The sequence below is a fragment of the Dufourea novaeangliae genome, unplaced genomic scaffold (genome assembly GCF_001272555.1).
Source record: "Dufourea novaeangliae isolate 0120121106 unplaced genomic scaffold, ASM127255v1 scaffold175, whole genome shotgun sequence".
Lineage (NCBI taxonomy): Eukaryota > Metazoa > Arthropoda > Insecta > Hymenoptera > Halictidae > Dufourea > Dufourea novaeangliae.
The window spans coordinates 744,284-760,909 of NW_015374053.1; the positions used below are offsets into that span (position 1 = coordinate 744,284).

A 16,626-nucleotide genomic window follows, 5' to 3' on the forward strand; every position below is an offset into this window, starting at 1 on the left:
TTAAATCATATTATTCCTTAAAATTAAACTTTTTGATATTTAAATTTGTATCTACAATATTTACACAATATAAAAAAGGCTTACTAGAATTGACGTGATCTTTTAATTTTTGTATACATGTTGGTGTTTACACCTATTCTGATGATAGTATATAATGTATCTGAAATATGTATGTAACAACAACAAAAAGAAATCTCATAAAAATATATTAAAAATCGATGATTTAACCTTTGAAATCTTTTGTTTTCATGTGCTGTGTACATAAAAGTTCAACAATTTATTTGTTTTGTACCATATAGCAAAGAAAATTTTAGGACTGACTAACCTATTAAACAACTGTATATATGTACATATATATATATATATATATACATATATAACATACATATTCATAAGAAAGAATATTGCTCAAAGCATGCATATTTAACTGATCACATAGAATTTCATTTCTTATGCAATATATTGATTAAGTACAAGTGAGATCAAATTGTATTATGAATTTGAGTATGAGTATACTCATAAACTGGCACAATTAACACTAACCGTACCGAACGCCGGTCAAATGACCGGTTTTAAATACGGTATACATAGGTATATAAATGTCTCGGTACGGTTAGTGTTAAAATGGATGACTATCAATGTGGTGTATGCCGTTTCCTTCTTAATTTTATCACGATTCTATTGTATAAAATTAAATAAAATATATTACATATATATATTACATATAATAATATATAAATAATGATTTTAATTAATTCAAGATCATTAGAGCTCATTACTATTCTTATGTAAAATACAAATTGAAGAAAAGAAACATTACTACGCGACGAAAGCTGTAATTATCAATACACATCAGGAGAGACTTTTGAGACGACAATCTAGCTCACTTTCTGCATTGAAGAAGTTGAAAAACAATTGGTCAACGACTACCGCAATAAGAACGCAGTTCCTCCGTAGAGCACATTTTCAAGCAGCATTCCTCGTAGACACCCCGTGAATTTCGTCGGAATCTTAACATCTTCCTTGCGTTCTCGATGGATTTATAGGGATGCAAATCATTGATAAACGCATAACCGTCCATCACCATTTCTAGAAAAAGCGAATCATTTACATGCGGTTATGAATAATTATTCGAACCGAATGGATTCCAATACCTTGATTGCTTTTCTTGAATCGACTATTGTAAACACCACCACAGATCATTTGCAAAGTGCTCGAAAGACTTCGGCCGCAATATTGACGAGGCTCTTGACGCACATCAGCTTGTCGATTTTGTCTACTTTGAAACACATCTGATTGCGCGCGTTCTGTTTTTGACGTTAAGATCGCTACCACGAGTATCAAACTCACGAGCACGTATAATCGGTATGCGAACATCTATAATCAAAATAGTATCCTCAAATCAATCTGTGTTCAGTAATTTTGTCTTGTTAAATTAAATTTTCCAAAAGAACATCTATTAACAATATAATATGACAATTGAATATATTGTCATAGTATGGTAGCGGGAAATTTAATAATGGCGCCTCATTCAAACTATCAAGTTAATGCGACATCTATTAAATTTGCCGTGGAAAATTGTCTAGGTAAATTCGAAAATCAATTGTTACAATTGAATCCTTTAGCGTGTTTATGTAAATCGCATTCATTAACTTTTATCAAGACTTATCAATAACGATACCCCATGTTGATGCTGTTGCGTACCGCTTAACGACTAACAGCTTATTTTTAGATATCGTTTGTGCAAATATAAACCTTGCGTTGTAACTTCACACGGAGTATACGAGGGATAGTTCGAAACGACTTACAAATATTCTACAACCTTGTTGCTATGTGCAGTCTTTTTTTATAGCGTTTTATTTAAACAGAGACATGTATCTAGAAACGGTATCGCCATAGGGAATTGGTTTTACCATCGAGATTTAAAGCATCCAAGACACAGTTTGATAAAACATATCGATTTCATTTTATCGTTACTTTTTTTTCTTCTTAATTATGTACGTTTATTCTTCTCGATACTATTCTCTCAATAATTCAGTTTACCTTATACTTTACACTGACAAGCATCGATAAAGAAGGAAACACAAAAGTTTTCCCTCTTCGCGAGATAAGGGGCGCTAATTGTTACTCTTTTTTGTGGGAATTTATAAATAGAGATTTAGGTGAAAAACCTCGTACGAGATACCGATGATACATTCAACTTTGTAATGTTCACAGTATTCCATTGTGTGATTTATGAGCAATGATAACAGACAACCTTAATATAACTTCCTTTGCTAATACGGATATTCTTAACTAACATTCCCCTACCCGTACAGGTAGTACATAGTTAGTTTCGTGTTTGATTAATACGAATGACTTTTTAAAAATCGACGTTATTGTTACGTTCAACTTATATGATTGGATAAACACATATTTATAACCAAGTAAAATACAATGTAAAAAAAACCACTTACTTAATGCGAGTCGATAAAACAGAGATCAGTAAAATATGTGTGTATGTAATTATATTTATATGTACATGTCACCATGTGTACTATCACAGTCTGGTACTTTTCTGTCTTCTTTTTTCTATATATTAATCATTGTATTAATCGAAGAATAACATTTCAGGTAGTTTAATTTTCGACAAAAGATTAGGACAATAATATAAATTCAATAAATCAGAATGTGCTTTTCCCTTGTACATGATTATTTAAATGGAAGAGTAATACGAAATGAACAATAATCTGCTTGATAATTATGGCAGACAAAAAAACACGTTAAAGTATTGAAAGTATTGATTTTTGTGCACCTCCTATTTTTATATTACATTATATACAAGAATTGAAAAGAAATGTATTAACGAAGATAAGGAATACGTATAAATACTGATAAAAGAAAGTTAATAACATAAACGATAGGAAATTATGCCAAAACGATGAAAAATATATTCTTATTTTTCACGAGTGCATGAAATTAAAAAAGAAAAAAAAAGCATATCTTGCGATATATTAAGTTTTTTTTAGAAATCACCATATTCTGCGGGGAAAAAGTAATTTGCATAATTTTGGAAAGTTACCCCGCGTTTAATGGTACCGGCAATTAAGAAACTCCTCCGTGTGCTCGAACATTTGCTGTCCTCTGAGTACATCAGACTTTTCTTCTTAGTCCCCCTATTCCTTTTTCTTGAATGTTTCCTTGCGAATTGGAACGATTCACAGTGTGACGAATCAATCGTTTTAGTTCTTAATCGTCCATATTCCGTTGATTCAAAAAACGCTATCTATTTGGAACAGTTTTGATTTAGTTACGCAAGATTTAATCTGATGCGCCTACTTCCTCTTGAATCCGAACTATGAAAATATTTTCGTGTCGACGATATTGCAGACTTTTCACCGACGAGTCGGGTATTCTATTCGCACGGGAAAATGTTTAAACTTCCGTAATGAAAGTTACGAAAATACATTGTTCTTTTTTCCTCTTGTTTGTCTTCATTTCATTCAATCTTTTGGCACAATTAAAAACGTTCGTTCAGTCATAGTTAATAATAATGAAACGATATTGATCTAGTTAATCGAAAACGTTCTCCACCCTTTAAATTTCTATGCATTTTCAAATATAATTTTTGCGAAAATTTGCTTATACACTGCATAAAACACTTTGAACACTTTCTGTAATTTAGTTACGATGGAAAAAGGATAAGAGGGCGATACGGAATAGAAGAAACGATATTCCGATGAAAAATTAGCATCCGTTCGACGCTAGATCCTTCGACGACTGAAACTGTTCTGCGCTGTTTAAAATTGACAACTCGTAAAATACACGCATTCCAGCTCCCTCCTTGATACAAGCTTTACTTCTACTTAGCTCGGTTCTTTCTGCTTTTTACTGAGCTGCAGTTATATTCCTGACATTATCGCTCCACATTATTATCTATTATTACTGCTTATTACTAATATCGTTGTACACGCTGTTGGTAAGGATTCCTCTTCCAGCGACAGAAACCTAAGTTTAGTCTTAACTCTATAAGTGGCGAGCAAGATGTCTTACAAACTTGGAATTATCTTCATTATTGGTATCGCTTTTCTCGTATATACACTTTTGGAATTTTTATTGCTTAATTATATGTTAATTCTCTTATATTTATATCATAAGCTTTATTTCTACGTTCTCTTGCTCGGAGGAATAGGAGATAATGCGGGCTATAGGAAACACTTACCGGTGCTCGAAAAGTTGGTCATACGCTGTGTACGAGAGAGATGATTGTGTCACTGAAAATGGTTACCGGGTTCCTTATAAAGCTGCAAACAGGTCTCTAGTAATATTGAACGACCAGGACGTCTTCATTAAGCACATTATGCATATGTCATCTTCTGAAATTGTACATCCCGTAGGAAGCTAATGTGACACCTCCATTGCACAACACTTTCTGTCGGCTCACACGACCAATCAACTGCGAAAAATGTAAAATAATCAACGATAAAACAGTTATCGTTGAATTTATAAAATTATCGTAAATCGAAACATGTTCGACAACAATCAGGTGTGAATATTGTATGCAAAGACTTTCAAGATTGTATACCAACGGAATATTTAAATTATTCCGAATGAAAATCTAAAGCGCCCTTCCATATGTAACATTCGATGAATTGAGAAGGATTCTATAAATATAGGCGGATTCCATGCATACGGGAAATCTGTTGAAAATAAAGAGAAGAGATACACATTTTTTAAATATATTTTACAAAACATTCTATTCGTACAGCATATAAAACAATACTCTGTATTCATTTTATATTCACACATTAGCTCTATACGGCTGTACCACCATATTCCTTTGTTATACGTAATATATAACTTTATACAAGATTCGGCGGTTTGTAACGTCAGTACTATGAGAGCGCTGTGTCCTTTGTTTGACGTGTGGTATTAATATTATTTCCGCCAGTTGAAACGATTGGCGCGACTTGATCAAATTTCTCGGAATTCATCATTTTGCTTTCACGTTCCCGATCGATTGTCAATTCCGTCGCGTCCGCGCTCGTACTCTTACTAGAACCTCTTTCAGACGATAGTTCTTGCATGTCTTTCGTACTTGAACTCGGACTCAAAGGTGTATTTTTGTCATTATATACTTCTATCGCATCCGCTTTCACTTCATTCAATGGAATCCTTCCGGGTTTCGACGGACCTTTCAGGTGTATTATATTGTTATTCAGCGGGTCTATACTGCTTTTCTTATTCCCTATGTGATTGTGGGGATTCGAAAAAACAGAGTCTGTTTTCCCGAGGAACTGGTTACCACTATTAACCATGTTTCCAGGTCCGCCAGTAGCAGTCGAACTGCCGGCAGCGTTACTGGCCGTGATGTCTGCCATGTTAAAATTTCTTTCCTTCGGACCAGTCTGCCAGAAAGAATCATCGAAGACTTCTGTGTCGCGTTGTTCCGGAGGTAGTCGACTGATGCGACCCTTTACAATAGCAAGATGTCTGTGCACGTAATCCTGCTGGGGTGCCAAATCTGCCGCCCGCTCCAAACATTGAGCCGCCAGACCTAACTTACCACGTTCCACCATTACGACACACAGATTATGCAGACCCTGAATATTTGTTGGGTCCAACTGCAGTATTCTACGATAACACTGTAAACATTCCAGAGTTTCTATTAATGTTTCCTCACTTAAACAGCACGCGTAAAGCGATGTTGTTAGCCACGATTCACTTACATTTTCAGCAGCATCCAAATCTTTTATATTGTTTATATAGATATCTCCTAAGAGAATTAATCCCTTAACGTGGTCCGGGTGAAACCTAACTAGCTGATTTAAGAAAGGTGCTGCTTCGAGAGGACGTTGCTCGTCTGCCAACAACAGAGCCAAATTGAACAATGCAGATCGAAAGTCTTCCTTCAGAGCGACTGCATTACGGAACCATCGTTCTGCGCTCCCGCTGTCGTGGTCGTCCATAGCTAACATTCCAAGATTGAAATGCACTCGTTCGTTATTAGAATCCTAAAAATAGGTGCGTTCTATGAAATTACGTTTCAAGTCGTTAATATTACTATAAATTCGGAAGAAAAAAAAAAGAAAACAATACTTTTCTCAGAAGTTTTAACAGTCTTTCTCTCGCCACTTTTCGCAATTCTGCACGTCCCAATTCTTGAAGCAAGATAGCTGAATTTAATAATGCCTGTTCGTGTTCTGGATCGAATTCCAATGCTTTATCTAAATATGCTAGAGCTTGGGATGCTTTTCCTTGTTCCAAGAATACAACTCCCAGCTTGAAAAACAATGTTACACAAATTTTTGATTTTCTGCAACGCTATTCCCCAACTTTTAATACTTACATTATAATAAATATCTGGATTATTACTGTCGTAAAAAAGAGCTCGCTCATAAACTTCTTGGGCCTCTTTGGTTCGATTAAGTTTAATTAAGACATCACCTCGATTAATATATGCTTGTGTGTAATCAGCGCGCATACTAATTGCCTGCCTATAAAGCAAATCAGCTTCCTCTAATCTAGAGGCATTTTTTGCGATTAAATTTGCTAAATTTACGAAAACATTCAAATGATTTGGCGCTATTCGCGCTTGGTAAGACTCTCCAGGCTTTGCTTTTGGTAGCAAGGATTTTGCCTAAACAAAAAGTATGCACTCGGTATAGTAGTGTTACAATACAATTCCTTATATTTATATATAATATTACTATGTTAATAAATACGATTGAACTATACTACTCACTTTCAGGTAAGCATCTTCAGCTTCTTTGAACATTTTAAGATGATTGTAAGTTCTGCCTACATTTATATGCGCACCAATATCATCACCTTGAACTTGCACAGCCATATTAAAAAAATTCAGTGCTTCTTTAAATCTTCCTTGACTTTCCAATGCATGTCCCACGTTATTGAATAATTTGGCGTTGCGATCATTCACTTTCAATCCTGACATGAATATGGAATATTCATCCAACCAATCATAATTTCTGATAAAAGTCTTTGTCGAATGAGCAGCCAGAAGTGTTATTAATAAAAATAGCATAAGTTTTTTAAGTCTACAAATAAAAACATTACAATTAAATATGACCTGGCTTTTCGAAACGAGTATAAATAGGATAAGTTTACCTTTTATCGCATAAAATGCTCCATCCATATCCAATCAACATACAAAATCCCATAGACGGTGCATATAATACCCTTTCAGCGATGACAAATCCAACTGGGAAAAAGAGATTGGAAGCAGGTAAGAATGGTAGTACCATCATAGCCAAACTCTGTAAATATGGACAGAACATACACATTTTAGTTAAACAGTACTACGCTATAAACTAAATAGGCTACGTTAAGCATATTCAATTCTAACCATTAAAAGAATGATGGAAGTTTGTCTATTCGGTGTTAAAATTGCTGTTGCCAACAATCCTAACACCGTCGTGTGAGTGGCTATGGTAGCGAGATTGCGAGAATCAGTAAAACTTTCTATTAACGGTATCGTTCCCATAGTCCAATCACAGCATAAGTCGTTTGGAAGAAATAGCAGCCTTAAATTAACCGCTGCGAGGTAATTGTATGTAAGCTGCCTTACTGGCGTTGGTGCTACTGACGCGGGATTGTCGAATCTGAAACAATTACAAAATCATTTACCATGATCTTTTTATCGATAAATGTTCTGCATACAAACTGCATGTAATCTTTTGCAGATACCTGGTGAATACAGGTAACTTTGAGCCCATTATGTGTAGTCGAAGGATAAGTAAACTAAATGTAACAATTGTAAGGGCAGTCAAACGTTTTGTACCTTCACTGGACCAAGCAAGGGATATCTTTTTCCCACCAAAGGCTGCCTTTAATGTAAGGAAAATATCCATTGCTCGCACCTAAACGAATAATACGGTAAGTTTAAACAAATACTTGATATTAGATAATCGGTATGTTGTTTCTGTAAAATTTTATGTCCACATTTACCTTTTGTACAACAAAAATCTCGTACAATACACAAACTGCAGTAGCTGTAATTCCCTGTTCTTTGCATAACATAGCAGTAAAAACAAAAAACATAGATAATATCAAAGACTTCCATCCTGTAAAAAAATTTTAATCCAAGTTATAATATTTTGGGTAAGAAATATATGTAATACGATACAAGCATGATAACCGTCTCACCTGTTGATCTTTTATTTCTGCAACATTTAGTATACGTGATTAAAGCTGCCAGGTAAAATAAAGAAGACAATGTTTCTGCTCTTCCCACCACTCCTGTAACCTGAATACACGATTATCCATGGATAATGTATCTAAACGCGATCTAGGAACTACGGCGCGATCGATCGCTCGACGTCGACCCTTTGAATCTGGATACAATATTGAAAGATTGTCGTCAAAGAGAGGAACAAGGGGTAGATATAATTATGAAATAATATTCTCATGTATAACGTTAAGGTAACGTCGATCGATTCGACCGATTCAAATACGAGCATGTGTAACTTACTGCCTCTGTGTGTATAGGATGTATGGCAAATAGGAGAGAAGAGACAAAAGTTGCTGAATCAGGCAAAAACATCAGACAAGTCCTGCAAAATTGATCCAAAATATGAAATAATAATTTGTAACGTTTAATAAGAACTAAAAATAATATATACTATCGGCAAATCAGTTTTTAACTCTATAATTTAATGTTTGCTGATTGTAGGAAAAAACACACCTGAAATATAATAAGCATACTCCAACATGTAGGATAACATTAAGCAGATGATATCCCATAGGATCCAACTGATGAATTAGGTAATTCCATCTAAATGTGAGAACGCACAATGGCCTGTATGATTTATGTGACTGCTCCTGTATAAAAAAAGAATATATTTATATTCTCACATAAATAGATGTAAATATAAATACGAATACATAATAATTAATACACAAAAAGTGAGCCAAAATGTGTTAAGAATTTATTACTATACTTGTAACTGAATAATTTAAATAAAAAGTTGAATTCAATTGTCGTATAATGTTAGGAACAAAAAAAACATGCCGAAGCGGAATACAATTTATAAATAAAGTGGCGGCAAAGCCATCCAATCAAGACCAAAATGAAGCTTTTAAAAAAATACTGAATTGTACATGAAGTAGTTTAGAAAAGCAAATTCGAATGAGATCGACTTAACTTTGATAAGATTGAATTGGATCGAACCAAATCGAAAGGGAGGAAAAGGAGGAGAAGAGTGCAACGGATCAATACACAAGAAGGTAGACAAGAGTGAAAGGGAAGGGGGAAAATCGAAAGCAACTTCGTCCTGTCACTTACCTTGTGCATAGGTGTACCCCAAAAATCATTGTAAAAGACATTTTTCACAGGTGTATGAGGTCTTAAATCACGGTTATCCTTGATCGCTGAAATGTCATCGAAAACGAAGCCGCAATTAAGGCTGTTCAGATAAACGACGAATGCGGTTATGGCGACGATCGCCGCGAGTGCTCCCCGCGCAGGCACTCCCATCACAAATAAGACATCGATCGGCCGTCTTTTTTTCGCGATCCGCGATTCTCGACTTATGAAAACCAATTAAACACTCTGTCGTTTTCCACGCTGGTTCTATCACCCCTTGATTTTCTTCTTTCACTAACTACTTGGCTATTTATCTATCTGTCTAACTATTCGTTCGTCGAGCCGGGACTTTCAGCCCCGCGGTGTCCAGAAGAAATGCAGAAATCTCATCTTTAGGCACGCAGTAGACGCAGACTCGTTATTTATCGAGCACATCTTGACACTTATGTGTCTAATGCTTCCAGATACGAACGCGTTTCCCCACAAATCCACCCCCGAATCTGTACCGGAGACATATCAATTATGAACAAGTTCTCCTGTTCCTTGATGAGCTTTTCCGATCCGAGTAGACGCCACAAACGGATCGAACGGTCGTTGTACGCGCTACGCGCGCGTTAAAATTGTTGAAACTGTCAAAAGATAGACGCGTATACACGACCGTACGACGATGTACGTTACGTACCGTAAAACGAGGCAAACGCAAATATGACACTGCCAACGGCGACGACGCAGATCATTTAAGCCGAATCCGCATGCGCATCGTTGGACTAACCGCGAACTACACGATACATCACGTAAGTATACCGGTACGTATTCCGGAAATTCGCTTTATTCTTTTAACTTTTACAAGTTTCAATTAATTTGTGCATTAACTTAATTCGTAGAAAGTGTAATTCCAAGAGTTAGAAATTTCTTGTACCTACTTGGTGTTATGTTTTAGGAAATCCTGAATTTATTTAAACATCGGTTGACCCCAGAAAGATTGTCTCGGTGAACCGATCAATCACAAACAATGATTTGTACAAAACCATTGACAGTAACAACAGTAGTAGTTACATTGAAGAATAAATAATTAAAATGTAGCAGTAACAATTATACAAGAGACAGTTAAAATTTTTTTATTCACGATGATCGAATACAAAGAACAGAGATATAGTAAAAATTGTTTTATTCCTAAGACAGGTAAACAAATCGTCATGTCCGTGACTTAAATTACTTTCAAAATACTTGTTTTAGTATACAATAAAGATTAAATGTGTTGATAAACTTTAAACAATTTTTGCGATTTTCCCAGATAGAGGCTATGTTGGAAAGTGCGTTTAAAAAGAATCGACCGCGCAGGATTGAAAGCAGCCAATAGGAGGATCGCATCGCATTCAAACTCTGATGGTACTACCTCCTACCACCGTGGTAGAAAGGTCGTCGTAAGTTGTGTAGTAGAATCGTGGAACGACAGTCCGAGGTAGGCACGCGTTTGGCGTCGTACTAGCTGACATTTGTGCTCGTTCAAACGTTTCCTCGTAAAATTCAAAATCTTGTTGTGTATTGTTTTACAATTAATGAAGTGATCATTATCAGCAACGTGAACGTGGTCGTTCCGACACCGGCTAACCATCACAGAGGCACTGGGCACGCGAACGAAGGGTATTCCTTCTGAAAATTCAGTGGCGTCCTTCCTCGATTGTATTCGCCGCAAAGTTGTGAGTATTTACGCATCTTTGTATATATGTACTGTTTTCAACAATACAACCGGTATGATTGTAACGAGTCTGTAATCAAACTCTGTAACGAGAAAACAACGAACTGACGCGTAGGTGAGCCGACTATTTGCCATAGAAGAGAAACAAATCATTGGAAGTGTGTAAAGCGTGTACGAGTGTGCTAGATGTTCAAAAGAAAGAATCCTTTTATCAGATATTGAGGAAACAATTTATAAATATTTGTGGTATAAATAATGTTTCTTTTTTCGAATTTGTCGAACATCACATGGGCGAGGGGGCCTGAAGCAAATGTAAATCGAAAGTGAAAGCATAAACAATTCCGGAATAGATGCTTTGTAATCAACAGCCCTATTCTGTACTTCACAGACATAATTATGAAAAGTAAATAATTAATGAGAAAGAGAATGATAATGTAAAGACATGTGTTAAAGCGTACAGGAATAGCGGGTTCGCGAAAGAGAAAGTTGAACGCATTTGTTTCGGAAGTGTATACTATATACTGTAGTGCCGATGCGTGAGACAATATAAGAGGGCAGAAAGCTTAGAGGAAGGGGACAAACAAAAACGAGCCGTTTCACATTTCGGGCGGTAAAATTTGTCCGATCGAATTTTTCGGCCAACCGTCGGTTTACCGTTGCCACCTGCTGCATTTGAATCGAACGTTTCTTGGACATTGTTTAATAGAAAGGGCCGCTAATGTACATATGCGTATTCTTTTATTGCCGTTTGTAACATACAGGTAATCCGAACCAAATACGACACTTTATTTCTGGTATTTTACCTCGGTGTGTCCATTCCAAATCGATACAAGTAATGTGAAATTTTATAATTCATTTTCCGTTGCATGTCTTGGTCAAATATTCGATTTGAATAATAAAATGCGAATATACTAAAATCAATATTCTTCGCTCTGAAAAGGGATGAATCCTTGAATTTTAATCGTATTCCTACGTTTTTGTTACATTATTATTCTGTTGTCTTTTTTTTTTTTGTTTAACTTTGGACCATTTTTAGACGTTCATTTGATTATTAATTTACAAGTATCATATTTGCGTTTATGTTCTACAATGAGTTGACATTTCTGTATATGTAGTACGTAACGGCGTACAAAATATAAACAGAAAAAAAAACGGCGTAGAATTTGTTTGATATTGGGAAAATATATACCAGGTAACTATGTATGTATACGGCTAGACTCTTGGAAGCAATAGGCTCGGAGAGCAATGCCATCCGATCGATCGGTTTACGTCTGGGCGTCCCGACGCCAGCTGCAACGCTTATACGTACAGGGCGATTCATATTACGGATTCCGCGCGGTTTCCTTGCGAATGTTTCACCTACCAACGACGTATATTAATTACAATTTATTTATTTATCGAAGAAGCAAGTTTCAGATGATATTTTAATACAATATATAAAAATGCTTCCTACTTGATTTTAAGCAAATATGAGTTGTTTTGGAACTTTGACTTTTCCGTCAAATTTATCAGGGCTAAAGTGATTGCATTTAATCGGTATTTTTAGCGACGCACCATGAGTCAAGGGGGTCAAGAGAAGAGTCTGGATAAGAAGGAAATCGCAGAGGAAGAAAGGGAGAAGATGCTCAATGCAGAGAATACGAAGCATACGGTAGCATCGACCGCGCCAGACTCGGAATCCGAAGAACAGAAGCCCAAGAAGAAAATCCCAATTGGTGGCATTAAAATGCCTGGATTTTGTCGTACAAAGAGCAAGGAACCGTGCAAAGTAACGACCAAGCAATTCTATTTACTTTCACACGGGTTAAATGGTCCATAATCTGAAAACAATGTACCTCAAATGCGATCAATGATCCTTAATTTGAGCATTTCATTCGATTGTTTTGCTAAACATTATTTCTTAAAGAGTAAAATTGGTTTTTAAAACTTACGGAAACGAGATCCGTTTAGTTGGATTAGAAACATTTCAAGTTGACTATTATTTACTCGGAAATGTTTACATATTTTTGTAGATGTTGTACTATTTATGGAAATGTTATTTATCACGCGTTGTAGAACTTGTTCCTTGAATTTGACACGCCCTGTTTATTATGGACACGTAAAATATACGAAATATGCAATACGTATATACTCTTTCGTGCACGTGTTGTTGGTCACGCGATCTTTGTCGTAGACAATGCATTGTATTAATCTTAGTAGGGGTGTATGGTGCAGTGCGTTTAATTATTTCGGCTGTGTTTAAGCTGTTAATCTGAACGGATGTGAATGAACAAGAACCGTTCAAATGCGGTGTTTCCTTTTACTCGATTAACATCTGTTTACTACAAGCCGACACTGCTGAAAGAGCACAAGTACCTGGAACACCATAGCGTGTTCCGCGAGGGGTGACCATAGCCCCGTAACGATTTTTTTTTCCAACATTAAACCAATGGATGACGTCAGCCAAACCGTACACCTGGCATTATTGATCACGCGCCTTTAAATAATGACAAGCATCGACTACGATAATGATAATGACGCTTCGAATATGTAATATCAATATGCACGGAAATGATTTCTATTTATTTATAATATTCTTCGGAAATGGATGAACTTTAAATATTAATGGATCACTCATTCGTTCTTTGTATTTTTTACTTAGGACGATGAGAGTAAACCAGCCGACTCTGGCGATGCCGAAGTGATCGACAAAAATGCCAAAGAAAACGAGCAAAACGTGTCTTCGGAGAAGACGAACACGCCGAGCAAAGAATTAAAAGAGAAAGACGGACGAAAAGGATTTCTCGATGCCATAAAGCTACCCTTAGTCTCTGTCTTTCCACGGAAAAAGAACAAGGTGATGGAGATGTGTAGGGTATCTTCTACGATCGATTATATTTTTAAGTTTATCTTGCTTTTATTACATGTAAAACGCATAAATCAATAGCTCGACGGTGTAGTTTACCGTGTAAAACCCTTCAGAACCCTAAGACGCGATTCAGAGCACTCGATCACGTACGGTCGTTGAAGTGTTCTTTAATCCGTCGACCTACGCCTTTTTTCCTTTTTACGTCTCAATTGTTCGCGTTTAAACGCGGTAAATGGTTGAGTGAATTCACATTCGATCGTTGGACGTGTACCCCAAATTACTCTTGTTTTCTTTCGAATTTTACATAAAAATTCTTCTAATTATTTAGGAAGGCGAGGTAGAACTAGGAACAACTGGAGCTGCTGGATTAGCCAGCGTCGAGACGTTAGACGACGGTGCAGGAGAAAAAAATCCGGTTGGCAATGAAGATGGTATGGAAACCGTTCGTCTTGACGGTGACGCCGCAGATGGTATTGAATCTCCTAAACAACATTTCCTTGTTGCTTGTATCTCCGCTGCGAGGAGAAGTTTGTTTGTATTAGGTACGCGGTTATACACAATTACACGAGAATGTCTTCTCTTTATTTTAACTGCAAACGTTTAGAGAGAATAAAATCATTTCATAACGTAATACATATTTGGTAATGTAGTGGCGACACTCTGTATCCTGTTGTCCGTGATCATCATCATCTGTGTTGCCTGTATCGGTCCGAGAAAGGCAACCACGCAACCAATCAAAGACGGAAATTATGTAGAAGCTGTTACCTCCTGCGGACCCGTGCAGGGTATATCCGAGGACGGTGCATTTGCATTTCGTGGAATCCCTTACGCGGTTCCACCGCTAGAAAATCGTCGCTGGCAACCAGCTGAACCTTTACGAAGAATCGAATATTGCTGGACGGATACTTACCTTGCGCATAACTCCTCGGACGTCTGTTGGCAGCGAGAAGCATCCGGTGGTGTGATTGGGACCGAAAATTGCTTGTATCTGGACGTATTTACGCCTGAAGTCAGATACGATTCACCGTTACCGGTGGTTGTTATGATTGGCGCGGAGACCCTTAGCGGAGGATCGCCAGGTGTAATGCAGCCTTCTGCGAAGCTTGCGCGCGTTCGTGACATGGTCTTCGTTCGACCAAACTTTCGGTAAAATGTTCTATAATTATACGAGTGTGTTTAAGGGACTGTTTGAAGGAAGCGAAAAATGATAGAGCTTTCATTGCAAATTTAGAACATTTAGATTCAATGTATTTCTCCCATGTTGTAGGTTGGGAATCTTTGGTTTCTTAGCTGCAGAGCCACTTTCCAGAGCTACGCATCCTCTTACATCCGGAAACTATGGACTCTCGGATATCATAGCTGCGCTACAGTGGGTTCAACTTAACATCGAGAACTTCGGCGGTAACAAGAAATCTGTAACTCTGTGGGGCCATCGAGCAGGCGGTACCCTTGTCACAACTCTAGTTGGCACCCGTAGGGCAAAAGGCTTATTTTCTAGAGTCTGGATATCCAGCGGTAGCGCGATTTTTCCGGGTAGGGAGTTGGAGGTTTCAGAGAAACTCAGCGATCAGTTCTTGAACTCTATAAGGTGCAGCGATGCCGCGTGTTTGAGAAGCAAAAGCGCCGAGGAACTAATGGACTCTGTCCCGGAGACTTGGCATTTAGAAAATGTTGGACTTCCCGAGGCTAGGGAAGCACAATCGAGAGACAGAAGACACGAGTGGCTTGTCCTGGATCGTGTTATCCTTCAGGAACCTGTCGGTCAGATCTGGGCAAGAGATGAATTCCCAGTTAAAATCGTAATGGGTACTACGGCTCACGCTGGAGCGCCATTGAAGTACCTTAATTCAAATGCAACTCTCAATTCCACGCAGGTTGAAAAAATTATAAGCGAATCCTTGCTAGGAACCTCAGGCTTGGTTACCCAAGCTCTCAAGTAAGTAAGGATGCATTAGCAAATACATTAGAAACTGTAACAATCAAACTTGTGTTAATTGCATTTTTTGTTTTAATATATATTTCCAGACGTTACAATACTACATTGAAGGGTTTGCTGAGCATGATTTCAGACATACGAGTAGTATGTCCTCTGTTGACGGTAGCTCGAATGAAAACTAACATTCCATTTTATGTAGCAACGCAACCACGAGGCCAATTTGCAGATCCCGATAGTGATGCTGCTGCAATACTTGGATCATTTGCTGCACGTACACCCGCAGAGAAAAGGCACGTATCTGCAATGCAACAACTGTTTAATCATTTCGTTTGGCACGACGAAGTAGCTCAAGCAGATTCTAACGGTGTGAAACGAATTCTCATCGTTGGGCAAGACACGCTTCCCAAAGAAGATTATCCGAACTGTGACATTTGGATAGAACAAGACATTGTCCCATCTTATGGTCGAGTCGATTGAATTTTCCTCTTCGTTAAATATCGAACGGAGATCCCAAGATTTTGGCGAAACTCGCGATTCTCTCCATGGAAGACTATTTCGCTTCCGAGCTTCTCAGACTTGCTGCGTTATTCCTGAGGCGCTCGGGATAAAAGGAATGAATCAAAGATGTTTCAAAAGATCGCACTTACTGTCGGACTAAGCTGATGAAAAGGGGAGGGATATTTTCTTTTGAATGTACGTTGCTTGTTATCGAAGCAAAATAATTCTTAAAATATAAGAATTACCGCAGCCATTTTCTCTTAGGGATTAGGCATAAAGTCGTTAATATGTTTTATTACGATTTTATCATGCAACATAGTATTAAAATACTCATCCATATC

General features: G+C 37.2%; 3 protein-coding genes across 4 annotated transcripts; 1 reads left to right on the forward strand and 2 right to left on the reverse strand.

Annotated features, from left to right (window-relative positions):
• Positions 1 to 919: 919 nt before the first annotated feature.
• On the reverse strand, positions 920 to 1,377 carry LOC107189962 (LIRP-like). The gene is made up of 2 exons (XM_015578661.1): positions 1,155 to 1,377; positions 920 to 1,089 (listed from the first exon to the last, which is right to left on the reverse strand). The coding sequence occupies exons 1-2, from the start codon at positions 1,375 to 1,377 to the stop codon at positions 920 to 922; spliced, it is 393 nt and encodes a 130-aa protein (XP_015434147.1).
• Positions 1,378 to 4,722: 3,345 nt separating this feature from the next.
• LOC107190000 (transmembrane and TPR repeat-containing protein CG4050-like) lies at positions 4,723 to 9,892 on the reverse strand. The gene is made up of 13 exons (XM_015578709.1): positions 9,284 to 9,892; positions 8,684 to 8,820; positions 8,471 to 8,552; positions 8,146 to 8,245; positions 7,948 to 8,063; positions 7,687 to 7,859; positions 7,346 to 7,601; positions 7,108 to 7,256; positions 6,725 to 7,037; positions 6,329 to 6,619; positions 6,079 to 6,261; positions 5,709 to 5,993; positions 4,723 to 5,624 (listed from the first exon to the last, which is right to left on the reverse strand). The coding sequence occupies exons 1-13, from the start codon at positions 9,473 to 9,475 to the stop codon at positions 4,875 to 4,877; spliced, it is 3,027 nt and encodes a 1,008-aa protein (XP_015434195.1). The 5' UTR covers positions 9,476 to 9,892; the 3' UTR covers positions 4,723 to 4,874.
• Positions 9,893 to 10,736: 844 nt separating this feature from the next.
• LOC107190001 (neurotactin) lies at positions 10,737 to 16,528 on the forward strand. Of its 2 annotated transcripts, none has more exons than XM_015578710.1 (7): positions 10,737 to 11,004; positions 12,550 to 12,771; positions 13,645 to 13,839; positions 14,180 to 14,393; positions 14,502 to 14,997; positions 15,119 to 15,787; positions 15,877 to 16,528. In XM_015578710.1, the coding sequence occupies exons 2-7, from the start codon at positions 12,559 to 12,561 to the stop codon at positions 16,262 to 16,264; spliced, it is 2,175 nt and encodes a 724-aa protein (XP_015434196.1). In that variant the 5' UTR covers positions 10,737 to 11,004; positions 12,550 to 12,558; the 3' UTR covers positions 16,265 to 16,528. The 2 variants fall into 2 exon arrangements, with proteins under 2 accessions (XP_015434196.1, XP_015434197.1); XM_015578711.1 differs by lacking the exon at positions 10,737 to 11,004 and adding an exon at positions 11,087 to 11,118.
• Positions 16,529 to 16,626: the final 98 nt, after the last annotated feature.